Here is a 27,983-nt window from a genome sequence, read left to right as displayed (position 1 = left end):
TCATGGCAACATTCATTTCAAAACGCGCGATGAAACATGTTGACATTTGATTTGCGGCGTTTTTGTTTTTCTATATTTGTGTAATTTAACAGCAGTATTCATAATTATTATCCGAGAAATTAAATAACCCTTAAAATGGATTCGATGGACGGTAAGAAGACATATATTGATTTAAATATTACGCGCTTAATTTTAGAGTACTGTCAACCATAACCTCTGTTATATTTGAAGTCACTTTTGTTTCCCTTATAATACTTACAATTCGAGTTGTTTGATTTAAAGACTTATACTATTGATCCGGTATAATATTTTAAATTTAATTTATGTATCCATTTGATTGGTTTTCTTGTTTAAAGGTGGGCAATGTGAAGATATGTGGACCCCATATAAAGATTTGCTCTCCATAGTAAATCATTATGTCGGCGGTCCCACAACGGGGTCTTATGCTCCATTTGAAGCGGCCCTTAGACGACATCGTCAAAATTTTCTATCTTTAATGAAAAATCCCGTAAGTATTTAAGTTATTGACTTTCATTTGTTTGTAAATCGTCTTTTTCTTCCTAAAAGCGATTCATAGCTAACATTTTATTGATCTTAATAATTAGGAGTTGCCATTTGTATAAAATAAAAGATAATATAATGAAATTCAAAATCTCTTTTAATGTGTTCTTTTTAGTGATGAGATTGATTGAAAGAAAAAATCAATCTATTCATTTAAATAATTATTTGATTGTTGGAAAAAAAATGTTTTTATTTTGTTTAAACTTTAAAAGCTATTTAAATAGCAGGCACATAGGGCTTGTACAAATTTAGCACGAAATTTGATAAATTATGTTACAAATATTTAAATAATTTGATGATACAGAATTACAATATAAATTTATAATAGATTAATATAAGTAGTTGAAGCAAGATCAGGTAAGGAGAAAGATGATCCAAAAAATTATAGAATGATGAATTGATGTGGAATAAACTATATATTTTTTAAAAACTAACTAACCATCACGCCGCTTCTCCACAGGGGTAGGCAGAGAGAATAGAGCGCCACACCACTCTGTCCTTGCAAACATTCTTCGCCTCTTCCACGTTCATGCATCTCCTCATACATACCCGCCGATTGTTACTACTCCTAACCTGACCACTTTCAAGTGTTTGGCATACCTGATCGTGCCATGTTTTTCTCGGTCTTCCTCTGCTTCTTTTATTTTTTTTTATTTTATAAAATGCGGTTCTACCAAGAAATGTCAGTATAAAAATAAAACTTCAATCTATCCTCAGAACATCAACTGTTCAATATATCATTCTTTTCTGGATTCTCTTCCTCATCTCTTTACCGTGTTGGTTATTTAGTTAACACATAGACTGCCACGGCAATTTACAGAATTCCGGTCTACAAAACTTAATAAAAAATAATAATAAAACCCTTATCCGCACCCCAATGGTGCATAGGGCACTGCGTCATATAAACGCAGTGTTATCTTGATCGTTTACACATGAAGGAAAGGTGATCAGCCCTCTGCTTCAGGTACCACAGTCCAGGGTAATATTCCGCCTCCGTAGTGTAATGGTCAGCACGCTCGGCTACCGTTCTGGAAGTCACGGGTTCGATTCCCAGGGGGGTCAAATAAATATTAGTAATTTTTTCACTGTAATATTTATTCAATATTACCCTATAAAACTTATTCTATAAAAATATTATTTTACTTCTTGATTTTGAGTAAATTTTTTATAATTATATTTTCTGTTCCTTTATTAGTAAATTTTCTTAATTAATGTTTTACTTAGTAAATACCAATATTTCTTAAAATCTACTGTGGCACGTGTTTCGATGCATTCCGCATCATTTTCAAACACCGTATGTACGGTGTTTGAAAATGATGCGGAATGCATCGAAACACGTGTCACAGTAGATTTGAAGAAATAGTGGTATTTACTAGGTAAAACATTAATTAAAAATGGATAGATTTTACCACAACGTGACTGCCGAATCAATTAATGAAAGTAAATTTTCTGTTCATGTAAGCTAACATTGATTTTTGTTCTCTTCCCATGTGCCATCTATCTATATTAGCACTGATATACTACTAATTATAGCGTAATTGCACAAATATGGCAAGTAAACACAGTAGAAGATGACTTGTGGTCGGTCCTCTAGCAAAGAACGTAATCTCGAGGTCTCTCGTAGTTGGCAGTCAACTCGTTAACCTTTTAACCGCGTTAACTTTGTTCCTAAGAGACGCCCGTGCGCGGTGGTATTTCGCCGTTTTTTAAATTATTGCTTTTATCATGTATTTAGTTAAGAAACGATTTATTTTCCTAAACAAAAACGTTCAATGGGATTCATTGTGTTTTTTTGGTACTCTATAATACACATTTGTGTAACATTATTCTAGAAATATATCGTAATATAAACACATAAGATCGTAACATAAATAAATCTTACCCACTGGCGATGCATAGCGTCGAGAGTGAGACAGATATAGGGCATGATTATGGCGCGGACTAATTACCGACCGCAAGAGAAATCTGTTCTTTTATTTATCCTTGTGATGTTACAAATTATTAGTCAGATATTTCAACAGATGTCACAAGGCCAAAGATTGACGTATTATTTTATCCAAAGTTCCACGCCATGAAAAAATCCCTCCAAGTTGAACTGAAGTTCGAAACTTGGAGCAAAGTAAAAACACATACGCTTATGTCAGCCGCGTATGAGGCATGTTTTGTGAAAACACATACGGTTATGCGAACCGCGTGGATCGGGTTGAATACTATTTGTTCACCAAAGGTGCTAGCATGGACCTAGTACTATTAATCTGCCATGCAAAGACATCCTTTTTATCAGTTTCAATAAAATTCCAGCCGAAGAACCCCCAGAGCCGCGAGGAGATAAAGCGCGGCGCCTCGGAAGGCGTGACGCTGTCGGGCGCCGGGCACACAGTGCTGCCGCAGCAGCTGGTGGACGAGGCGCTCATCGTGTCGGACATGTGGGAGCTCAACGAGTACCTGGCGCTGGAGCTGCTGTGCACGGCGCAGCGCCAGTTGCCGCGCCACCCGGGCCTGCCGCGCGGGCTGGTCGCCGTGCTGCTGTACCTGGACGGGCGGCGCGCGCTGCTGCAGGCGCTGCGGGCGCTGCTCACCGCCAGGAGGGGCGTGTCGTGGGCCACGGACGCGGCCGAGGAGGTCGTGGAGTACGTGACTGCGTACACGGATCGGCTGGTGGGCGACGGGATCGTACAGCATATACTAGAGGTCAGAGAAACTACCCGATATTTTTGTATTTTAACCGTTAGCCTCATTAACTTAAGATACAGTTTGATTTAAATACTAAGCGCTTCATTTTATAGTGGGGACTAACCTCCACATTTTGTCGTAATGTAATATAGCTAGTTGTTAATTCCGGCTGGTTTTTTGTGGTGTGTTGCCGTTGTGATGTGGATTTGGTGACCAGAGTAAAAATGAAAAAATTTACTTACAGTTGGTTCCTTAATTAAAATAAATGAAAATTTACACTTTATACTGGAATCAAATACTGACAAATAATTTATAATATATGGAGTTAAACAAGTAAAGTTAAAATCTAGTTAAAGCGTCTGTTCTAGTTAACGATCGAAGCAATTCTCGCGGCTTTTGAGTTCTCTCGCTTCAATGTCGGGTCCGCTTGGAAATCTTCGGTTTAGTTCGTATCCGAAACGCTTCCGTCCTGCTCACGTTAGCGCGGCAACCCAACGGTGTGGCTACAGTAACATTCGCGGCGAGCATCCGAACACCGTATGGAGTACTCGGCTCGCTGTACTGACTATACGAATGCTCGCATCGTAGCATGTTACGTTACGACAAAATGACTCCGGCCAGTCCCTATCATTAGAGTACTGTCAACCATAACCTCTGACACTTTTGTTTCTCCTGTAATACTTTGAGTTGTTTTATTTAAAGCCTTATGCTATTGATCCGGTATATTATTTTTAATTTAATTTGAGTACGTGTATACAGATATACAGATCGGCATATACAGATCGGCTGGTGGGCTACAGGATCGTGTAGCACATTCTGGAGGTCAGTTAAACCCCCGCAAAGATCGTTGAAACTATTTATAGATTTCTGGCGTTTAATTTGTAGGACTCCATTTTAATTTTTGATACTGATTTTTAGCTAAATTGTTCTATTATCCACCTTAAAGTCTGTACTTTCTCAGCATTTCTTCTCCATGTTATAATGGATAAATTCAAATGTTGCGTTTCACTTTCTCGCTGCTGCTGATAGCAATGATAGTGATGATTTTTATTAGTGTATTCTTTATTCCAATTGACTCCGTACTAACGCGCTTATACAGGAGTTTGAGTATATTTATACTGTCGTAGTCTTGTGTAGCTCTTTTTATGAAACTGAGCATATATTTGTTGGTTATTTTGTTTATGTGCGATAGAAAGCTGAGTTTGGTGTCAAAGGTTATACCTATATCTTCTATTTCTAAAACCGATTCTTGGCATATATTGTTGATTGAGTAATTATAACGTATTGGTTTCTTGTTTTTATAGAATCTCATAATTTGGCATTTTTATGAGTTTAGATAGAGTTCATTTTTATTATACTAATCTGGAAGTCTTTCCAAATTTCTTTCAAGTATGTAAACTGTTGTTTATGTGATAAATTGTTTTGAAAATCTATTGTATTGTATTATTGGTTTTTAGTGTATTCTTAATTGTTAACATATTTTTGTTAATATTGTTAGAGGCATTAGCCGTAAATAAAATAAAAAAATATATAAAAAAATTACCGACATTATTGAAGGAATATGTGTCTGCAGGTCCTGGAGAGCTGGGACATCAACCAGCAGATGGAGCTGCTGCAGGCCAACCGCGCGCTGGGCGGGCCGCGGCACCGGCGCCAGGTGCTGCGCCTGCTGCGCTCGGCGCGCTCGCTGCTGGCCGGCGCACTGGCCTGCCTGGCTGCCCAAGCCGGCCTGCCGCGGGCGCCCGCGCTGGCGTTGCTTTCCAACCTGCGCGCACGTGCGCCCGGCCTCGACAGCCGCGGCGGGCCCGACCGCGCGCACCTCGCGCTCGTCATGGCGCTGCTCTACAGCATGGACCTGTCCGTGATGCACAGGTAAACGATAAATACTACTCATGTAAGTGATGCACAGGTAAATACATAATATGGTTCCAGATTGTTTATTTATTTATTTATTTTGATATATACGGTACAATTGTACCATTTACATAAATATGTATAAAAAACACATCAATTGCGACACATCAATTTAACAAGTTGTTAAAAACTATTCACATAGAAAAATGTTATAAGAATGTTATATAAAAAATAAAATAAATAAATGTTATAAAAATAAAATTTTATGTGTAAACCACTTACAATAAACATTTTAGTTTTTCCAAATCCTATAAAAATGTAAAACATTAAACATATTGAAAATAAACAATAACATAAATAAACATAATATAACACTACACTAAACTATCTACACTAAAAAATATGGGACTACGGTCCTTATGTAGCTATACAATTCTAAGTGACAGATTTAACACATGCAGCAATAATTTATGGGAGACATCAGTAGCTAATGGGGGGTGTAGGTATGTACCCTTATATTTATTTTGAGGGAAAATAAATATAAGGGGAAAGAAAAAAAAATTAATTGTGCATTTGCAGGCGCGAGGATGGCGAGGAGCTGGCGCGCACGCTGCCCGTCATGTCGGACCCCGAGTTCCTGTCGTGCCTGGGCGCGGAGCTGGGTGTGGGGCGCGCCACCGCGCCCGCCTGGGCCGACCCGGGCGCGCTTGCGCTCGCGCTGCTCGGCTGGGCGCTCGCCTCCGCCGCCGTGGGCTCCACCGACGGAGCCGAGATCGCGGCCGACATGGCCGTGTCCATGAAGGTAGGAGGGAGATGAGATATTCAACAGAGTACAACTTTAATTTTTTTAAATTTCATTTGTTAAATATATACCGCCCGTAGTGTAATGGTCAGCACTGTTGGCCACCATTCTGGAGGTCCCGGGTTCGATCCCCAGGGGGGGTCAAATAAATATAAGTGATTTTTTCACTATAATATTTATTCAATATTACCCTGGACGGGTACCTGAAGCGGAGGTCTGATCACCTTTCTTACACATGTAAACGATCAAGATAACACTACATTTATATAAAGCAGTGCCCTATGCACTATTGGGGTGCGGATAAGGGTTTTATTATTTATTTATGTTAGCTATGGACAATGCATAATAAGAATTATGAGGTGGGGAATGTCATATCAATTCTAGAGCAGGTCAGTTAAAAACAAACCCTCGAATTATAAACATGTCACTAATAAGAAAAGTGTTTCTTAATTCGTGAAAAGGTGGAAATTACTCATGAAATACAATATGCGAAAAATGTTTAAGTACCGTAGAACGGGGCTACTTGAACTTTGATTGAGCCCAGTACAAAAAAAAATTGATTTGTATTTGGTCTACAATAATGAACGTATCGACATGATTCATTGTTTCCCTGACAGGTGACACTTATACGTTCATTATTGTAGACCAAATATAGACAACATTTTGAGTGTGTCCAAATACTTGTTCACAAAAACTGGATTATCTCCAATTACAGGAGTTATTGTAATTGGAGATAATCCAGATTTTGTGAACAAGTATTAGGACACACTCAAAATGTTGTAAATTAATTGTCTGGTCAAATTATAAGCTTAAATAATAAAAATGAAAATGGTATTTTCTGGCGTTTCTCATGTGTGTGATTATAATCCAGGATTCGGACCTCGCATACTAATATAAGAGTTTCTGCTTAATAAAAAGCTTCTTAACATCTCACCAATAGATGTCTCTAGTGAAGTTCCAGTGATTCAAGAACAAGGTTTCTAAATTGGTTCATATATATAGAACTTCCAAGAATTTGAGTAGTGCGGTTGTCAATAATGGGTAGAATTGGTGAATGTTACACGTGTGTAAAGTGATCACTTAAACCAGCCTATGACGGTCGTCAGCCCCGTAAATGCCCAGACTTCCATATTCTTCTTCATCTTTGATGAGATGTCAAAAATAATACCAAATATAGATTTAATTTTTTTTTTGCACTGGGCTTGAGTAACACATCAAAGTTCAAGTAGCCCCGTTCTACGGTATGTAAAAAGTTTTCGTTCTTTCTACTCATCATCAGTTGCAATTAGTGAGTAAAATATCCAACTAACATTTGATGTGTTTTGGCAGGTGTTTGAATATCTCCACGAGGTGTTCCTGCTCAGCCCCGCCATATACAAGGAGGAGTTCTACATGAAGAGGATGCACACCCTCTACACCGACTTCATAGTCCTCATGCACTCCAAGCTGATGGACCTTCGGCTGAAGTGAGTCCCGTAGTTCAAATTACAGTGAAACCTCTATCTATCGTTTTTAAAGGGACCTATTGAAATAAACTATGAATGCGGGAAAACAATCCATGCAGGATAAAGAAGTCAATACACAAGGAGATACGATCGAGTAAAGATACCGTCCTCCCAATCTGCATAACCATTAGAAGGTGGAAATTTCAAGAATACAAGTTTTAGAAGATAATTAATGTATTTATTAAAAACAAAATACTAACTTGAACAGAACTTGCTTAAATAACACTGTTTATTAACTAATTAACTATTACGCCGCTTCTCCGCAGGGGTAGACAGAGAGAATAGTATACCACAGCGCTCTTCCACATTCATGCATCTGCTCATACACACCCGCCAATTATTCAGACTACTGACCCAGCCGCTTTCAAATATTTGACATACCTGATTGTGCCATGTTAGAAATAAAAGAAACATATCGCTCACTCCTTTCAAGAACGTCATAAATCAAAAAACTTGATTTTTCAGGAGAACAATTTTAAATTTAAAAATATAATACAATGTAAAATAAATATCAAGCCACTTATTGAACTTTTTACTGTGCAACAGATCTTTTTAGGTAAAACCTGAAAGTTTTTTCTCCATTTGAAAAATATTTAGTTTATTTAAAAAAAAATAATTAAACAATACCTTTTCTTCAAAATGCAAAAACAACACTTTCTGCCGTGTAGCGGGTAAATATTAAGTTAAAAATATGCCTCTTTTGCTGGGAAATACACGCAGAACTGAAATTTTACAATTTTTGATATATGACATTCTTGAAAGGAGTGAGCGATATATAAAGATTTATTTTTGGACTCTCAGGGCTGACGAGGCGGCCCGCACGGCGCAGCAGTATGCGGCGGAGGGGCTCGAGGCCCCGCACGCGCTCCCGAGGCACTTCGAGGCACTGCTGCTAGGCATAGCGCGCCTCTACTCCAAGGACACCCTCAATCTGAGGCTGCAGTACTGGACCACGGGGGACCACCCCAACACCCCCACCTACAGGTAAATACACATGCTCATTCTTCTTCTTCCTGGCTACTTCAAGACCATAACTATAGGCCTTGCACACTCTTTACTCTAACACAAAATACACACCACACGCAACATCAGGCAAACACATTTTATTTTGAGCTTAATAGTATTTTCACCCTTTCTTGTTGTTATATATATTATATATTGTTGTATAAAATGTGAAATCAGTAATTGGCCTCATTATCGGCTCCTTACATTTTATATTTATATTATTTTTGTTAATGGCTGTTGATTTCCAATAAATAAATAAATTGATACTTCCTAACTTATCGTCTTGGTAGACTGCTGGGGTCAGCTCTCAGGTTGTAGGTCCTAGACAACGTCACCTAGGCCATGCCTTCCAATCATGTTTTCTCTTTGCAGCATCCATGAATTTTTTGGTCTTCCTCTAGATATCTTTCGAGGAAGATCCATTTCTATTGCCGCCTGGTTTATATGCTCGGGTTCTCTGTGTCCTATATGCCCACACCTTTTTAATTGTCTTTCCTCTACCTTCCTATTAATGTCTGTTACAGCCGGGCTTCCACGAATGCATGAACTCTTTATTTTGTCTCTAAGGGACACTCCCGCTGACTACCTGAGCATTCGCATTTCAGCGGATTCTAGTTGCCTAGAGAAGGTGCTTTAATTCGTCCAGCATTCGGAGCCGTAAAGGCGTGCGGGTCTGACAATTGATTGGTAGACTTTTCCCCTTAATTTGAATGGCATTTTTGGATCGCAAAGAACTCCCGTCACGGAATGGAATACACATGCTCATTATTAGCACAAAAGCGTGCTATTATTGAGCAATCGCAATTTAGTAGCATACGTGTATGTACCTTGAAGCCAAGTCTAAATTTTAGAGTTATGTCAATGGAGGATGAACATAAGATATATAAATAAATAAACAAAAATAAGAAACAGCTCCTGCCCCCTCAATACGAGCTGTTTCTTCTAAAGTGAGGCTGGCGCAGAAGGTAAAAATACCCTTTCCCTCCTTAAAACGTTGTCTACCAACTACAAGATAACTCATAGATTGCGTACTTTGCTAAAACGCCGACTAGGAGTTATCTCCTACTGTGTTTATTTGCCATATTCCTGCAGCTACGGTCAAATTCCTAGTATATCAGGCCATTATGGATAGATGGTGCATGGGAAGAGAACAACCAATCGATGCTGGATTGTATTAACAGAAAATTTATTAATAAATTAACAGAAAATATAATTATGTACTATAATTATAGTTTTTAATAATAATATAATACATATCGTTGTCGTACAGGAGAAAGTGACCAACTAACAAAACGTAAAATGTTCAGGAGGGCCATTTAAGTCACTTTTCCTTGGCAAGAAAATAAACATCAATGTAGTTAGTCATTTTTAACAAGTCAATATATTATACTTGCAAGTTTAAAATCCTTTGGGATTTTTTCAGGGCAATATTAAGCTAGTAAGATATCAAATAGTCAATGATCACGTTTTTGTAAAAAATGCACTTGGTCACTTTCTCCTGTATGACTACGATATGATAAAATTAAATTGTCTTTTTAGGCCGGAATTCTGAAAATTGCCGTGGCAGTCAATGTCTTAAATATCTCTCGTTTGGCAGGAACGGAGTGTCGCTGCTGAAGTTTGTCCGTTCAGCGGGCGAGCTGGCCCCGGCGCGGGTGCTGACCCCGTGGGCGCGCGCTGTGGCGGCGCTGGCCGCGGGCCCTGGCGCGGCGGCGCGAGCGCACGCGCTGCTCAACCCGCACGCGCCGCAGCAGCTCTCCTTCCAGCACTTCTTCTCCACGCTCGGGAAATACTACAGGTCAGGGGAGCACCATACGCCATAGATAGGATTTCCATCAACCAATATTATCTTATATTTTTATTTTATTTATTTAATATAGTTATATTTTTTTCCTCGGTTCGAACCCACTCTACCACATATAAAAATAAAAAAAATGAGAAATATTTGTGTTTTTATTATTTACACAAATATTTCAATTTCATACTATTTCTGTGAGCCTAAGCGGCTCATTATTAGAAATAGGTATCAAATTGTGGTAGAGTGGGTTCGAACCGAGAAACTCTGACTTAACACACTATCTGCGGGCGGATTCGCGCTCATAATAGAGATAAACATCTCTGGAAAGAAGTGATAACATTTAACCATACTGTATACATCGATATGAGATCAAAAGATGCCGCAAAAGTAATGCGTGGAAATAACTTACACGCAATTTACGATGAGTCGATTGAAAAGGTGAAATTACCCTTCCCGTCAAACACCACCAGTCGAGTGAAACGGTAAAATTACCCTTCCTGCAGATAAGAGTCCGAGACGATGTCTTAAGAGTCCGAGACACTAACCACGGGACCACAACCCGACACAAATTTACACACACAACCCTACATTTATTCAATATTACCTTGGAATGGTTGGTATCTGAAGCGGAGGGCTGATAACCTTTCCTTCATGTGTTGACGGATCATATTGTCACAATATTAATTTTTATGTATTTTTTACACAATAAAATGCAACTTAGTAGACCCACAAAATCTGTGTTTGATTTAACAACTAATACAACAATTGACCCCAAAGTATTGTGAATAAATGTGTCTTGCAGCAACCTGCGGCAGGAGAGCGGCGCGGGCGCGGGCGGCATGGCGAGCGTGCGGCGCGCCGTGCGCACTGAGGAGGTGGGGGCCCTGCGCGCCGCGCTCGAGCTCATCCGCGCCGTGGTGGCGCACGACGCGCCCGCCCGCCAGGCCGTCTGCGACCACCCCGGCTGGGCGGCGGTGCCCGTGCTCATTGGTGAGATTCCCGGGCTATTTATTTATCCGGCGCTATTATTTGTATCGAGAAATATCGCCCGTAATCATATTTTAAGGGTGTCATAATATCAACGTGTTGTTTGTGGGAAACACTTAGGGCCTTACTCACAAACATCTTAACTCTTACCACTCTGTAGGCCAGACATTCTGGCCCGTATGATTCTAGCAGGCAGCTCCGTGGGCCACAATGTCTGGCCCGGCGCAGGTATAACTTTAATCACTGATTTCTTTATCACCCAAGTGTATTCTACCAAAAAATATTTCAGATAAATACAGTTAATCTTAATTAACATGGTCATACGAATTGCCAGACAGTGTCCCAAAATTAGGGAATCAAAATATTTATTTTAATGGTAGAAAAACGTCGCATTTTTTTGTTGATCAGAGTAGCTGATCAGTTTTGAGAAAAAATGGTCAGAGTGGAAAAGGTTAAAATGTTACCTGTATTTAGAGAAAATTAAATGTTGCAACTTGGAAGCGTCTTTTACATACTTGTGTCGCACAAACAGCGTCTGTCCAACACACCGCTAGACTGTGTATAGGTGTGGCAGTGACTTCTCCGCTCCGTCGCTCTCGGGGTCGTAAATCCCGAAAGTTATGAGCTGTAGGTCCGTGTAGTCGATTCGTAGTCCAGTGGGTGTAGCGATGGTCAAGTCCCAGAAGATTACGAAGGTAGCGGCGAAGGGTCGGTGAGGATCAAAGTGAAACGAAGAACTCGGTGTGAGTGGAATGATTTATTCATACAATGGCACAGATATTTATTTGTTCATAACCAGCGCGGTCCGTCGAAATCGACCGAGCGACAGAAATCTTCTCCCCCTACCCTAACCTGCGCCAGGCCGGCTGCCCGCAACGTAAATACGGTCTTAAACACGTAAATACTACGTAAAAACGCCGCGCGCGCCGCGCCTAGCGCATTCGGGATTCGGTGGTCATGGCGAGAAGTTCTCGTTACGCTCGACCGATTTCCCCGCTCACAACGTAAATACGGTCTTACGCACCACGTATAAGACGCCGCGCGCGCCGCGCCTAGCGCATTCTTTCTTTTGGTAGTGCACGAGAGACATTAAAAAACATTGATCAGATCGAAATTAGGTTGTGGTTACTTGTGATTAGTATACGACTCGTATACTAGTATAGACTCGTATACAGGGCAGAAAGTGTTGTTTTAGCGTTTTGAAGAAATTAAGTGACGGATTTACAATTTTGTATTTATTTAGATTGCCAGTGATAGGTATATTGAAAGCTTTTGAAATGTAAATTCACAGTAAAATCGGTACTAGTACACAGAGAAGTCACAATAGACCTGACATGGTCGCGGTGACATAAGGGATGCAAGATCCCTTGACCCCCAAAAAAAAAACCAATACCAAGCTCTCTACCAACAGTATGTAAAATACATTTTTAAGCGTTTCCCGCAAACAATGTGTTAATATATCGAACATTGCCAACCATCAGACAAGACATGAAATATGACACATAAAATGTCAGTATCACCTGACCATTGAATGTCAAACGAGGATGTGTTTGAAAGAATTTTATTATGCTGTAAATCATTCTGAAATACGAACATTCATGTGTCTGTGGAATAATTCCTCAAGACATTGATTCCTGTCTGTAGGGAAGATTATTAAAATTCAAAATGTAAAATATTTTATGGATTTCATCAACGTAGGTGACGGTACGCATCCTTGTCTAACCCCTCTCCTGATGGGAGAATGTCATCATTTAAGGTTTTTTTTTTTAAATACATGTCGACATTTGACTGATTCCTAAATTCTCACCCGCCATTTGATATGATCTCTTTATCCTGTACGTTTTGTTCAGGTCTCGTCGGCTGCAGCATTCCGATCCCGCTGAAAGCCGACCTCGTCCTGACCCTCGGAGCTCTGGGAATGAGCCCCGAGACCGCCATATACATCTGGAACTCTCTAGAAGCCGCCCAGCTCATCAACACTGTCCCCTCCACCAGCAGCTTCCTTCCGTGCGGAGTGGAGACAGAGCTGGAAGAAGTCGAGGCGAGGAATGAGGAGTTCCCGCTCACGAGAGCACTGCTGCAGCTGTTTGATAACTTGTCCACATCCGGGATACCTAGGACTCTAGGTGCCGGACCAAGAAAACCAGGATTCGATCCGTATCTGACCTTTATTGTTAATTCCGTGTTTCTGCGGTTCCCGACGCGATCGTACAAAAACCCCGAAGAGAAATGGGAGATGGCCTCGCTGTGTTTGGCTCTGTTCCGCAAGTTTTTGAATCAATACGAACCGATGGCCGCAGATTTTCCTCATCCGATGCAACCGAATGAGATGAACCCGCCTCCCGGATTCCATGTCATGCTGCAGATGAACACCAAGTCTGATTTTCTCAGATTAGTTCTAGCGGTTTTGGACGAAAGCGTCTTATTGCTCGACACTTTCCAGCCGTTCCCGGGTAAAGAATACCTGGAGAGCTCGGCTCTGAGCTGCTTGGATCTCTTGGAGCGCACGCTGATCACCCAACACAACTTCATGTCCGAGCTGGCCAACTCCGGATGTTCGATTCTAGTCACCGGGATCAGCAAACTCCTTCTCGGTACCAACCCGCGATCCGACCGTCCGGATCATTTACTGAACGTCGCCAAATTCATAACCTACAACTCGTGGCTGAGGAAACATTCTCTTTCCGCTGTGAACGTGCTAACGATGGTCGCATCGCAACCGTCGGCTTCACAGCATATAGTCAGCATTCTAACGTCCGAGGCGACGATACGGACGGAAGTACGCCACGGATTCGTCGAATGCCTCGAAGTGGAAGAATCAATCGCGCCTGATGACCAAACCAAGACGGTCATGATCCAAACTAAAGAATCGATCATAAACTTGATACAGACTTGTCTGAACGGACCTCCGCCGAATATCTCGCATTATCTTTTAGGTTTCGACCTAAACAAAGACATCGGAAAAACCGCTTTTCATCAGCCCGGAGTCATGGGATTCCCGAGAACTTGTCTCCACTCCATCATCGGGATTCTAGACGCATCGATCTCGACGGAATCCGACGTCAGGTCGATACCTCTCCAAGAAGGTTCGTACAAGCTCCTGTACATGCTGTCCGCCAAGCAGAGCACCATGGGGCCCATCCTGCGCTACCTGCGGGCCTGCGGGGAGTTCCTGGCGAGGCACGCAGGCGCCCTGAAGGCCATTCCGGAAGGGGAAGACCCCGGGAAGATGAACGCGGCCGCCTGGCTGCTCAAGACGTGCGCCATAGAGCTGCACGTCACGGCTTGCGAGAGGCAGACCTCGCATTTCGCGGCCGTCGCCAAGCAACTGGTGGACTCTCCGGACAAGGTTTGTAGCGTTTGAATATATTTGCAACATTTTTTATTGTGTCCAAAACTTTGTTCATAAAAAAAATCCTTTAACCACTCTCATTAATTCCTGTCCTTTCCTTCTCCTTCCTGCAAAATCTATTCTTTATACCATACCCTTACCCTTTTACTCCCTTCCTCACACTTTTTTTTTTTTAATTACCTAACGTCCAAGTGACTCTGAAATCTAGCTACGGCTTATGCAACACCGCTTATCATGACCCTCTTTAAGTTTAAGGCTTCAACTTTTTAAGTTTCATAGCCAGAAAATATCATTTTAATTTTTATTATTTAAGCTTATAATTTGACCAGATAATTTATTTACAACAATTTGAGTGTGTCCAAATACTTGTTCAGTATTTGGACACACTCAAAATATTGTAAATAAATTTGGACACTAGTACACCTTTATTATAATTTTAGACTGTTATTTAACTATGGAACACCCAATAAAACTTGATTTCGTACTAAATAAGGATTTTTTTCATTGATAAAAAATCTGTTAAAAGTAAGGTATCAACAAAAACACTACTCATTGCAAATAATGTCATTGCATTTCTTTAAAAGTTTGATCAAGTTATGTTTGTATATGATAATAATTTAGGATAATTTATACAGCACAATTTTTAGTCAACATTTTGAGTGACTAAAAAATAACTCCTGTAATTGGAGATAATCCAGATTTTGTGAACAAGTATTTGGACACACTTTGTCAATATTTCATATTGATAATTGACTTTCGTCCCTTGTCTGTCGCAGTCGGAGGGGGGCGGCGCGCTGATCCGCCTGCTGCCGGCGCTGGCGCGCACGCCCCGCGCGCCCGCGGAGCCGGCGTGGCGCCTGCTGGACGCGGGGGCGCTGGCGCGCGCGCGTGCCGCCTGCCGCGCGCCCGGCGGCCGCGTGAGCGTGCCCGCCCTGCGCGCGCTGCTGCAGGCGCACCTCGCCGCGCCGCTGCGCCCCGCCGCGCCGCACCGCGCGCGCCTGCACACCGAGCTCGAGGAGGTGAGTACTATACAGTAAATCCTCTACTTGCGTAATTAATTTGTTCCAAAGGTTTTCGTGTGAGATGAAAAATCGTGTAAGTCGAAAAAAAATTATGATATTTTTGACATATATTTTTTTTAAACCCTTATCCGCACCCCAATGGTGCATAGGGCACTGCGTCATATAAACGCAGTGTTCTCTTGATCGTTTACACATGAAGGAAGGTGATCAGCCCTCCGCTTCAGGTACCAGTCCAGGGTAATATTGAATAAATATTACAGTGAAAAAATCACTTAATATTTATTTGATATATAATAATAATAAATTAGGATAACTTATATAGCACCATTTTTGTAAAATAATACCTCAAGGGCGCTTCACTGTGAATGAATTGGGGGAAATATTATGGTGGAAATGATTTAGCAAACAAATGTGTTTTTAGTCTTTTTCTAAAGATTATCTCACTCTCACTATTTCTAACCACTGGTGGAAGAGCATTCCACGCCGTCGGTCCTGCAACAGCAAAGGCACGCTCGCCAAATTTAGTGCGTTGGTTGCGAGCTGGTAAGATCACTTCGCCCATTGCAGATGTTGTAGCCGATTGAAGCGTGAGACGTCTATCAACCAATTCATCTGGAATACATAGCTCCTTAAGATACTCTGGAGCCATATTGTGCATTGATTTATACATGAGTAGGCAGAGTTTATACTCAACCCTTTCGGGAAAGCGTAACCAGTGGAGTTTGTGAAGTAGTGGGGTGACTGAATTTAGAAATTCCAAAAATTAGTCTCGCTGCTGCGTTTAACACTGATTTCAGTCAAGTCATTTTATTGTTTGGTAGACCTGTGTATACTGTATATATGTATATATGGTACTTATGTAATTGTACCTATGTATTTAGAAACTAATATATGTACATACATAGTTCGATAGTGTAAACTTGTGAAATTAAAAGTTTTGTTCGGATGGCATATGTATATATCTTAATAAAACTAAATAAACGTTGCAACTACAGCTATATCCTTTTGCTAGATTATTGAATACACTATTTTAGACATTTTGTGGAATTTAGAAAATGAAAAATTTGACAGATATACCCCTTTGCCATTACACTACCGAGTTATATTTAAGTACAAACTACTAATTGATTATTAAAGCAGGGATGTGTAATGTCACCATGGCTGTTTAATCTGTATATAGACCATTGTATGATAGAGATTGAAAGTGTGGGAATCGGAGCGAAAATGATGAATATGTCTGTTAGTTAGTCTGGAAGATATTACTTTTCATCAATAAGCCCGCCAATGTACTTATTTATTTTCTGTACATGAAGTTTAAATAAATAAATGTATGACTTATTTTCTTTTTTTACAAAAATGTTGATAATATTAGTATATAACCACTCACCGAGATTTTTATGTCTACCGGTTTCGAGACGTACCCGTCTTTTCGTCAGGACAATCACTACCACAGCATGCAAACAATACCACCCTTCACCACCATAGCACCATTTACACACTTAAAACTACACAAAATGTTTAACACATCGCTCACTCCTTTCAAGAACGTCATAAATCAAAATTCGTCAATTTTCAGTTGTGTATGTTTTCAGAATGCCCAAAAAATGTACTATATCCCAGCAAAAGATGCCCATTTTTAACTTAATATTTACCCGCTACAGGGTAGAAAGTGTTGATTTTTCAAATGGAGAAAAAACCTTCAGGTTTTACCTAAAAAGATCTGTTGCACAGTAAGAAGTTCAATAAGTGGCTTGATATTTATTTTTAATAAATTGTATTATATTTTTAAACTTAAAAAACGTTCTCCTGAAAAATCGAGTTTTTTTATTCATGACGTCCTTGAAAGGAGTGAGCGACATGCGATTTTTGGTCGACCCGAAGACCAACATGCACTACAGTTTTCACCACAGACATGCGTTACGAGCCGAGGTTAAACATGTATAAAGGTTAGACGTAAATGTTAATGTATGACACTCAGCACTATCAAGTTTAATCTAAAAAAACTGGGCCACGGACAAGAGCCAAGAAATCTGGTCCAACAGCTCAGGGATGAAACACGCATAGGAACTGATCACAGAATACTCGCGGAAATTCACCACAGAAGCTCTAAAGCTTTGCAAAAAACTAATAAGGATCCTAACCAGGACCTTGACAGGACACTGCAGACTGAGGAAACACATGACAAAAATCTCACTTCATGACTCCCCAGTATGCAGATTTTGTATGGAGGATAGCGAAACGCCAATCCACATTCTTTACAATTGTGACGCACTCGCTCACAAACGAAGTCACATCCTTGGAGGACCTCTACTGGACTCCGAGAAGGTGAAGCTCCTACCACCAAGACAGGTCGTGAGTTACATGACTCACATAGGTCTTGGCAGTGAGCTGTAATACAGAGGGAAGTCACAATAGACCTGATATGGTCACGGTGACATATGGGATGCAAGATCCCTTGACCCCCAAAGAAAAAAAAATGTATGACATTGGTGATGTCTCATTGCAGGCGCTGTCGCACGCGGTGGCCTTGAACGCGCAGCAGCGCGCGGTGGCGGGCGTGCTGCGCTTGGGCGAGGCGTGGCGCTGCGCGAGCGAGGCGCTGTGCGTGTGCCAGCGCGCGCCGCACGCGCCCGCCCCGCTGCTGCGCGCCCTGCTGGCCGCGCTGCAGCCCGCGCCGCCGCCGCCCCTCGCCGACACCGCCAGCGGGACCGTAAGTGCACCTGCAAACTCCCCTGCCCGCCTCACGGCACATCTCGGCTGTCCAAACTTAAAACACAGTAAGGGACATTTTTTTTGTAGTACATTTTTTTTTGCATTTCTGGACTAAGTAGAATCTACTTAGTCCAAACATGCAAAAAAAACGTACAACAAAAAATGTCCCTTACTGTGTTTTGAGTTTGGACAGCTGATCTGTGTCGAGGTGTTTCTCATCCAAAATCATAAAATAATTTATTTGATTGAATTCTACATTTATTTATGTATATGTTAATACATGACGCGTTTCGTCTTATGAAGACATTATCAAACACACACTTGAGTGCTTGATTATGTCTTAATAAGACGAAACGCGTCACGTATGTATTAACTTCTTCTCCGTCTTAATCCTCATTGCTGAGGGTTGTGACCCTTGCAGAAGCAATGACTCTTCTTCTCCAGTTATCCCTTGACTGCGCTGCACGTAGCGCTCCAACCACTGAGAGCAGTTAAGAGCAATTAAGGCAGCAGCAGGCACCTCAGTGGTTGGATGTATTTACATATACATAAAATAAATGAATTTAGAATTCAATCCAATAAACCTTGTTTAATTTTGGATATATTACCCAACGTATTTTTTATTTATTTAATATAGTAACAAGAGTTTTTCGTCTTTGTCATTCAACATTTTGAGTGTGTCCAAATACTTGTTCACAAATCTGGATTATCTCCAATTATAGGAGTTATTTTTCACATTATTTAAGCCCCATAAATGCCCAGACTTTGATATGTCAAAAAATAAGAGTTTTTAAAAATAATTTAATTAATTTTTTAGACATTTTCACTTCGTTACTACATTTCTACTTATTGATTATTCCCATCTCTAATATGTTAAAGCCTTGTCTGAAATAAGCGTGAAAAGATTACTCTTATCTCAGCCTTGCAGAATGTGTGGCATGTAGCATGGAGTTGTCAATAAAAGGATGAAAGTAGACTGAACTCAGTTGAAATGCAATCTCTCAGACCAATGTGCGACAATAAGGAAACAATTGTTTTGATATGATCATTACAATAATTTATTCTCATTAATATTTAAAGCATTTGCTTTGTGGTTAGTCATTTTTACTTATTTGTTTTTTTACAAAAATGTTAACAATATTGGTATATAACCACTCACCGATATTTTTATGTCTACCGGTTTCGAGATGTACCCGTCTCTTTGTCAGGACAATCACTTACACAGCATGCAAACAATACCACCCTTCACCACCATAGCATCATTTACACTCTTAAAACTACACAAAATGTTTAACACATGCGATTTTTGGTCAAGACATGCACTGAAGGTTTCAGTACAAACATGCGTTACGAGCCGAGGTTAAACTTGCACTGGGATTGAACATATTAATGAACCAGCTTATATACTCGTAGGATGAAATAATAATATTTTAATTGAATTATTCTAGGTGTTGATATTGCTTGTCAGCCTACGTCAGAGCTTCATCGCGGAGCGCCGCCAGTCGCTCCTGAACCCCAATGCCGCGGAGACGACATCGTTCATGCAGTCGTCCGTCGGGCCTCACAACACGCTAAATCTAAAATTCATCCTCCAACGCATCCTGAACTGGATGATAGTCTCCGGATCGTCCTCCCAAAAGATGCGCGTGAATCTCTACGGGGCGCTGCTGAACTTCATGCGGATCGCAAACGGCCGATATTCGAGTAGTGAGGAATTGAGACTGGACGCAGACGCGACGTACGTGAGCCGGTTGGACGCCACGCTGGCCAGAGACGGGGGGTCGAGTGACGACGCGCTGCCCGTGCGGCTGGCCGTGCTGGAGGCCGTGGAGGAGTGCGGCGACGCGCTGCGCGAGTGCGTGAGCGCGGACGCCACGGGCGCCGGGCACGAGGTGTGCCGCATCGCCGCGCTGGCGTGCCTCGAGGAGCTGGTCGCGCTGGAGCAGAGCCGCCCGTGGCCGGCCGCGCTGCACGCCGCCGGGCACCTGAGAAACCTCATAGACTCGCTGCTCAAAGACGATGCGGCGCTTAAACAAGTAAGCATTCAATTCAATTTTTTCATTTTAATAAAAAAAATCATATATACAATACAATCAAATGTTTAAGGCATACATTAAAAACATAATTTAAAAAATAATCAAGAAGACTCTTGTTAAAGATGTAGAAGAATCCCGCTTCGGTATACTTCTTCAGACATGGAACAGATTACAACTTATGACAGTCAAACAACAATATGCGAAAACAATCCTTACATTTATTTTAAGAGAAATATTTGTGTTTTTATTATTTACAAAAATATCTCAATTTTATTATATTCCTGTGAGCCTAAGCGGCTCATTATTAAAAATAAGTATCAAATTGTGGTAGTGTGGGTTCGAACCGAGAAACTCTGACTCTCTCTCTCTCTGATCTCAACCCTGCGGATTGGTCTGTAGCAACAGATGACATCTCTTTCGCCATTCTCGCCTATTTTCGGAAAATGTATTTTCCACTCTGACTCAAGAGTCCGCTACACTAACCAAGAGACCCAACAATATATCATGTACTCTTTTCAGGTCCTAGAGATCGTGCCCAAAACGATGAAAGCCCTCTTTGTGTACGAGTCCAAGATGTGCCTGCTCAACAGGATAGCCTCGTCGCGCGCTGGCGCCGAGCTGCTGCTGCAGCAGGGCGTGCTCTCCTGCCTCGCCAACATGCAGGTGCTGGACTGCCACCCCGACATCCAGGGCGCGCTGCACTCGGCGCGCGACTTCATCCCCTCCGCCGCCAGCCGCTACCGCCAGCTGCTCGCGCCCGCGCTGGCGCTCTGCGACGCCCTCGTCACCACGCTCGGCTCGCAGAACCACAGCTGCCTGCTGCAGATCACGCACTTCCTGCTCAGCCACTCGGAGACCGTGGAGTCCATTCTGCGGGCCGGAGGACCCATGGTCCCCATCGGGCTACTCCTCGAACTAGAAGCCCTGACTTGCGTCATCGCGCGGGCGTCCAATCAAGAGATCTTCGGATCCGTCGAAAATGAAACGGCGCTTCAAGAAAGCGTGGTTTCCGTGTACAGAATCCAGAAATTAATGCTCGCTCTATTCCCGCGATTCGCTCTCTCCGACGGCCTCTTGAGAGACATGACCGAAAACTCTAAAAACATCCTCAATCTAAACGACGACGAAAGCAATCCGGAGAGCACAATCAACCGAGTCGCCGTGTACTTTAAAATCATGTGTAATCTGACGTGTTACGCTCGTAATATAACCGCGAATCACGGCGTCGATCACGGAAGCATCGGCGCCGTGTTCCGACCGGTGCTGAGCTCCGGCGGGCTCGATCGCCGCGGCCAGTGGGCCAACCAGTCGTCGGAGACGTCCCCGCATCTAGGCCTACTCATCCAGCAGCTCGTGAACTCTGTCATGCACTTCAACAGGGAGAAACTCGCCTTGGAATTACTGGTCAGGAAGTTGAAGTGCGTGCCCGACATGAGCACCGCCGAGCTGGAGGAGCTGCTGCCCGGAGAGGCGGAGGGGTCCATCAACGAGAGCAAGCTCATCACGTGCGAGAGGCTGGCCCGCCGCGTGAGGGACAAGAAGCTGGAGATGGAGCGCACGCGCTTCGTGGTGGACAACTGTCTTTACTTGATCTGGGCGCACTTGGACTTCTACATGCTGAGGGCTGTTCCGGTCAACGGGAATGCGTTCGCGCCCAATGGGACTTCGAACAAATGTGAGTAAACTTCGTCTTACAATGGAAACTGACTCTAAATCACATCTGGCGTTTTAATTAATTTTTATTTCTGGCAGATGTCTCACACTAAAGAGTTTGAAGGCAAATGTTAATTTTGAGAGATAATTAAATTGAATTTGAATACTGATTATTCTTGATGGGATGCTAATGTAAAGTATCTTGATATTTCAGTAGACTATTCTAATGTCCGCCTCCCTAGTGTAATGGTCAGCACGCTCGGCTACCGTTCTGGAGGTCCCGGGTTCGATTCCCAAGGGGGGTAAAATAAATATAAGTGATTTTTTCACTGTAATATTTATTCAATATTATTACCCTGGATTTTTTTTTTTATTATTACCCTGGACTAGTACCTGAAGCGGAGGGCTGATCACCTTTCCTTCATGTGTAAACGATCAAGATAACACTGCGTTTATATGACGCAGTGCCCTATACATCATTGGGGTGCGGATAAAGGTTTTATTATTATTATTATTATTATTCTAATATGGCATATAACACAAAAATCATTATTGATTGGTATTTCAGGAGACTGATCCCATATAGCATATGGCACAAGGTTCATTTTTGATGGAATGCTATAGTATCTTTACCAAGATCACTAGACTGTTCCAATATAGCAAATAGCACATTAACCATTCTTGATCTTAGTATTTCTGATATTAGTATCTTAGTATTTCAGTAGATTATACTCATGTAAACTACATATGTGGTCCTCACCAAAAAGTTACATTTCCAATATTGCACAAAAAATCCTTTAAATGCAAATCTGTTCTATTTACTGTATTCCATCGAAATATTCATTAAAGTTCGGCAAAACGTGACCAATCCTGTGTTGAACCAATATGAAATCGCACCAAAACGTAACAATTTTACAAGCTAGAATTCATGATTATTAAAAATCATTTATAATGGAAATGTAACGTTTCGGTGAGGACCTCTACATATATAGACTATACTGTATATGTATTGTGATTGACGGAGTTTCCACTATTCCAGCCGCTGTGATAACGCCAGCGGAAGCCGGATTCCTGTCCTCGGTGCAGGACATATCCGACCTCAAACACGGGCTGGTCTCCGTCTTCAACGACACCTTCTGCCTCCAACTGGTCCAGACTTCCGCCGTAAGTACTCCTCATATAAGTAGGCCTGGAATTGTAAACCCTTTAAACATATTCACTTTGATATAAAACAGGGGTTCTCAAAGTGTGCGCCGCGCCACCCTGGTGCCTGGTGTCGTAGATAGTCAAGAGGGACGTCATGAGTCGATCCTCTATCATTATCCGAAACCACAAATATTCTCGGGTACCTATAAAGCAACAATTTCTATTTTGAGAGCTAGCATCTTTCTAACCAACTACTATTATTGTAGGTACCTATTTATTTCAACTATAATGTATATACAGTCACATTATCTATTCCAAATAGCTTACTAAAGTAAGGAGTGACAAAATACTAAACTTATAAGTGAAAAAGATTGCGAACCCCTGATATATAACATTAAAATTATCTATTTTATTTTTTATTGGTAAAATTAACTTCTAAGACAATATTGATAAACAACTGATTTAGAAATGCATTAGAAAAAGTCATTAGAAATAGAAGCCTAGAAGTCAATTTTATCAGTATTATATACATAGATACAGTAAAGATTCATTAATTTAACTGACCTACACATACAAGCGTTTTCCCTGCATCATCCCGTGCAAACCGTACCACGTATCACGTACGAGAAAAAATATCTGCTAAAAATATTTAATGCACACCGAATACATATCCGGACAAGACAGAGACGGGACGCAATAACAGGAAAGTACATAAGTTCTTCTTCTTCTTCTTCTTCTTTTAGGACTAGGTCCTTTCATTCTCGGGTCGCTCCTGGGAGGTGGAAGACCAGCTATCCTTCCATCGTTTAGGTGGTCTTCCTGGGGGTCTGATCCCGCCTATGCTGCTGTCCGCTGCCACCCTCACCACTCGATCAGAACTCGCTCTTTTCACATGATATCTCCAGAAACGTCTTCTTTCTCTTCCCCAAGAAGAATAAGTTCTAATTTATGTATTAATTTTTAAATCAAACACAGATTTTTTGAGTCTACAAAGCTATATTTTATTAAAAAAAACACATAAAAATTAATATTGTGACAATTGTTTTTTCCTAGTTATGCCATTTTCAAATGACATTCGTTTGAAAATGCCATAACTAGGCGAAACAATTGTCACAATATTAAATTTTATGTGTTTTTTTAATAAAATACAGCTTTGTAGACTCTGTGAAAATTTATGTTTGATTTAAAAATTAATACATAAATTAAAATGGAGTTCTACAAATTAAACGCTATATCAATAAATGAATATATAAATTCTATCCTAAATGCAACTACATATGTATTATGGCAAAATTTTGTCAGGTATGAAAACAATGACTATTGTCCGCCTCCGTAGTGTAATGGTCAGCACGCTCGGCTACCGTTCTGGAGGTCCCGGGTTCAATTCCCAGGGGGGGGGTCAAATAAATATAAGTGATTTTTTCACTCTAATATTTATTCAATATTACCCTGGTCTGGTACCTGAAGCGGAGGGCTGATCACCTTTCCTTCTCGTGTTAACGATCAGGATAACACTGTGTTTATATAATGCAGTGCCCTATGCACCATTGGTGTGCGGATAAGGGTTTTAATGAATGAATGAAAACAATAAACATTGTTTTTATAATACTGTAGAAAAAAAATTTTTTTTTTTTTTGCCTGTTTCTCAGAAAATAACTCGAGAGAGTGGGGTGGTTAAATAATGATCAGAATGTATTGATGCTGTGTGCCCAACCCGTATTGGGCATTATCAAATGTGTCCCTGACTGCGTGCCAAGCCCGCATTGCCCATTATCTAAGGGTGACACGGACTGTGTGCCAACCATGGGTACAGTTTTAACTCTTTAGAGTCAAAATAAATAATAATAATAAAACCCTTATCCGCACCCGAATGGTGCATAGGGCACTGCGTCATATAAACGCAGAGTTATCTTGATCGTTTACACATGAGGGAAAGGTGGTCAGCCCTCCGCTTCAGGTACCAGTCCAGGGTAATATTGGATAAATATTACAGTGAAAAAAACACTTATATTCATTTGACCCCCCCCCCCTGGGAATCGGACCCGGGATCTCCAGAACGGTAGCCGAGCGTGCTGACCATTACACTACGGAGGCGGACAATATAAATTACTAATAAAATAAATTGGATTTATACTCGGTGAAAACCAAATGCTGCCTATACAATGCCTGCATTGTTTCTGTTCTCTTATACGGCTGTGAAACATGGCACCTTACAAGGGCCCAGAGCAGCCGTGTACTAAGCTTTGAGAATAGGTGTTTGCGGAGAATCTTAGGCGTGCGGTGGTTTGACTTTGTGAGGAATGAAGAGATAAGGCGTAGGACGTAGCAAATCTTGGTCACAACTGTCGTCAAGAAAAGGCGATTCATTTGCTTGGCCATGTACTCCGCATGCCTCCTGAGAGCCTTAATCAAGCTTGCCTCTTTTACAAGGCATCAGGTTCGCGCCGCCCAGGACGACCACTGCTGACAATTCGTCGGCAGTTCTCGTCAGAACTTCGGGACGCGGATCTGACTTGGGAGGATGCAAGGGAGCTGGCAGCCGACAGAAAAGCCTGGAGACAGTTTGTGGACTCCATATGCTCCACCTAGGGAGCGGATATGGTTATTATTATTATTAATAAAATAAATTACTAATAAAATATTTCCTTTTGTTTTCAGGATAAACCCACGGCTCAGAAGTCCTTCATGGAAGCGCTGCTACGGAAAATAAAATGTCTCCTTCAGTTTGTACCCGTGGACTAACTAGTAAAATTAAACTTTAAGGTCTTATAACGGAAGTGAGAACACAGAAAGAAAACATGTTGCAATATACTCGGCACATTCATAGGTTTTTTTGCTGCCTGATATGGTTTATTTAGCAAACATTTTGTTGACTTTTGGCACATTGAGTATTTGTGATATTGGACACATTCATTAATATTGCTCATATCGCTCACTCCTTTCAAGAACGTCATAAATCAAAAAACTTGATTTTTCAGGAGAACGTTTTTAAAGTTTAAAAATATAATACAATGTTTTAAAAATAAATATCAAGCCACTTACTGAACTTTTTACTGTGCAACAGATCTTTTTAGGTAAAACTTGAAGGTTTTTTCTCCATTTGTAAAATATTTAGTTTATTTAAAAAAATAATTAAACAATACCTTTTCTTCAAAATGCAAAAACAACACTTTCTGCCCTGTAGCGGGTAAATATTAAGTTAAAAATATGCCGCTTTTGCTGTGATATAGTACATTTTCTAAGCATTCCGAAAACATGCTTAACTCAAAATTCACGATTTTTGATTTATGACGTTCTTGAAAGGAGTGAGCGATATGTTGATATTAACAGCAACAAAATCACACTTTCTAAAAGATTTTAGAAGTTACTGAATAAACTAATATTCAGGCAGCAGTATTGTTTCTAAAAGCCCATTGGTTGTCTGATGAATTATTTACATTTTTGTATGTTAAAAAATATCTCTGATAACTTCAAAGAGCTTGTGTGTAGTCAATTTAACCACACGCTCTTCACGACAGATAATACGCAGATAGTTTGTTTTCCTTATATTGATTATATTTGACAAATATTGTCTACTGCAGTTTATTTTAAGAAAAAAAAAGTAACTGCCTACTCGTGGTGCCAAAGTAGTTGGGTCCTTTTTTTGGAGATATAATTATTTCATATTATTGTATTATTTTCCTCGTATTGAAAAGTAATATATATTAAGCATTTTTTAAACATTGCTTTATTCGAAGATGAATATATTTATAAAAAAAAAATAGATGCCAAAAATAAAGTCATAGATATTTTATCACTAAATAAGTCCTAAAGCTGACGAGTGTTAACCATAGAAAAATAACTTGTGTACCAATTTGATGCAAATTTTTATATGAATATTAGCTTAGATTCTCACCAGCTCTAAAGCCAAAATAATAAGTTTGTCGAAATTTGTGGATGAACGAACTATCTGCGCATTTCCGTGGTTTGATCTCGTGTTCTACCTCGTGTCAGCTGTTACTGTTGCGACACGACTGGAAAAACATGAAGAATGTGTTTAGTTGAGGTTTTTGTTATGTGAAAGTATTGGTAAGAAATGCTGCAATCTCCAAAATGTTGAAATTAAATTTTGTTTTAATTTAATTTAATCAACTATATCAACTATATATAATAACAGATATGCTTCACTTGTCATCATCTAATGACGATGTTGTGTACCTCGAGACACAAAACTGTTGCACCAATCAAAAAACAACTTCTCTATATGAACACCTCTATGGGATACTAACTTATGGCAGAAAACGTAATAAGTTTGTAAGAGGAATTGGAAGAGCGACATACAGAACTCTTTAAAGAAGTTTAGTGATGATATTGAAATTATATTTATCGTGATCAAAAAAAAAAAGTCGATATCATCGCTGTATATTTATTTATAGAATTCTTTACTTACCTCTCCCAAATACCCGTAACACGTTCTTACTATATAGACCGTACAGTAAAATATTTGTAAATACAATTAACAACAGTACGTTCATCACTTCATAAGGTTACGTTAAAATGGTTTAAATTCGTAAAAATTATTTAATCAGAACTTTTTCCAAGTCTCTGGTATATATATAAATTCCATAGAAAATATCAATGTGTAGAAAAAGATTCTATAAACATGTATAAAATCCAATATTTACTTAGAATCCTATCCTACATGAATTGTAATCATTCCTATGATTTTGAGGTTAGGTGTCAGTCCGCTAAGTAAGTCAACTCACCGAAAAAGTGATTTTTGGAGATTGCTACAAACACTCTATTCATTATTTTGAAATATTAATTATTTACATTTATAAGAAATATTTTTAAGTAATTTGAATAATAAAATACTATTTAATAAATTAAAAATGTAT

At 40.5% G+C, this 27,983-nt stretch overlaps 2 protein-coding genes across 2 annotated transcripts in view; one reads left to right on the top strand and one right to left on the bottom strand.

Annotated features, from left to right (window-relative positions):
* Uck (Uridine-cytidine kinase) overlaps positions 1–27,983 on the bottom strand; it is a 332,661-nt gene that overhangs the window by 209,328 nt on the left and 95,350 nt on the right. The window lies entirely within an intron of this gene.
* On the top strand, positions 21–27,978 carry Nup205 (nuclear pore complex protein Nup205). The gene is made up of 16 exons (XM_088271739.1): positions 21–151; positions 357–508; positions 2,863–3,252; positions 4,808–5,106; positions 5,668–5,890; positions 7,220–7,356; positions 8,197–8,379; positions 9,998–10,198; positions 11,001–11,188; positions 13,036–14,534; positions 15,314–15,556; positions 18,066–18,269; positions 19,720–20,307; positions 20,827–21,982; positions 23,000–23,124; positions 25,765–27,978. The coding sequence occupies exons 1-16, from the start codon at positions 136–138 to the stop codon at positions 25,846–25,848; spliced, it is 5,688 nt and encodes a 1,895-aa protein (XP_088127865.1). The 5' UTR covers positions 21–135; the 3' UTR covers positions 25,849–27,978.

Source organism: Brachycentrus maculatus, unplaced genomic scaffold (assembly GCF_059751285.1).
Source record: "Brachycentrus maculatus isolate JH-2025_06_01 unplaced genomic scaffold, ASM5975128v1 h1tg000459l, whole genome shotgun sequence".
NCBI lineage: Eukaryota > Metazoa > Arthropoda > Insecta > Trichoptera > Brachycentridae > Brachycentrus > Brachycentrus maculatus.
The sequence above is the reverse complement of the archived record's forward strand: the minus strand, read 5'-3'. Positions and strand labels throughout refer to the sequence as shown.

Coding starts and splice junctions, on each gene's coding strand:
- Nup205 (XM_088271739.1), top strand. Junction 509..2,862: donor TATCTTTAATGAAAAATCCC/GTAAGTATTTAA, acceptor ATAAAATTCCAG/CCGAAGAACCCCCAGAGCCG. Junction 18,270..19,719: donor CCGACACCGCCAGCGGGACC/GTAAGTGCACCT, acceptor GAATTATTCTAG/GTGTTGATATTGCTTGTCAG.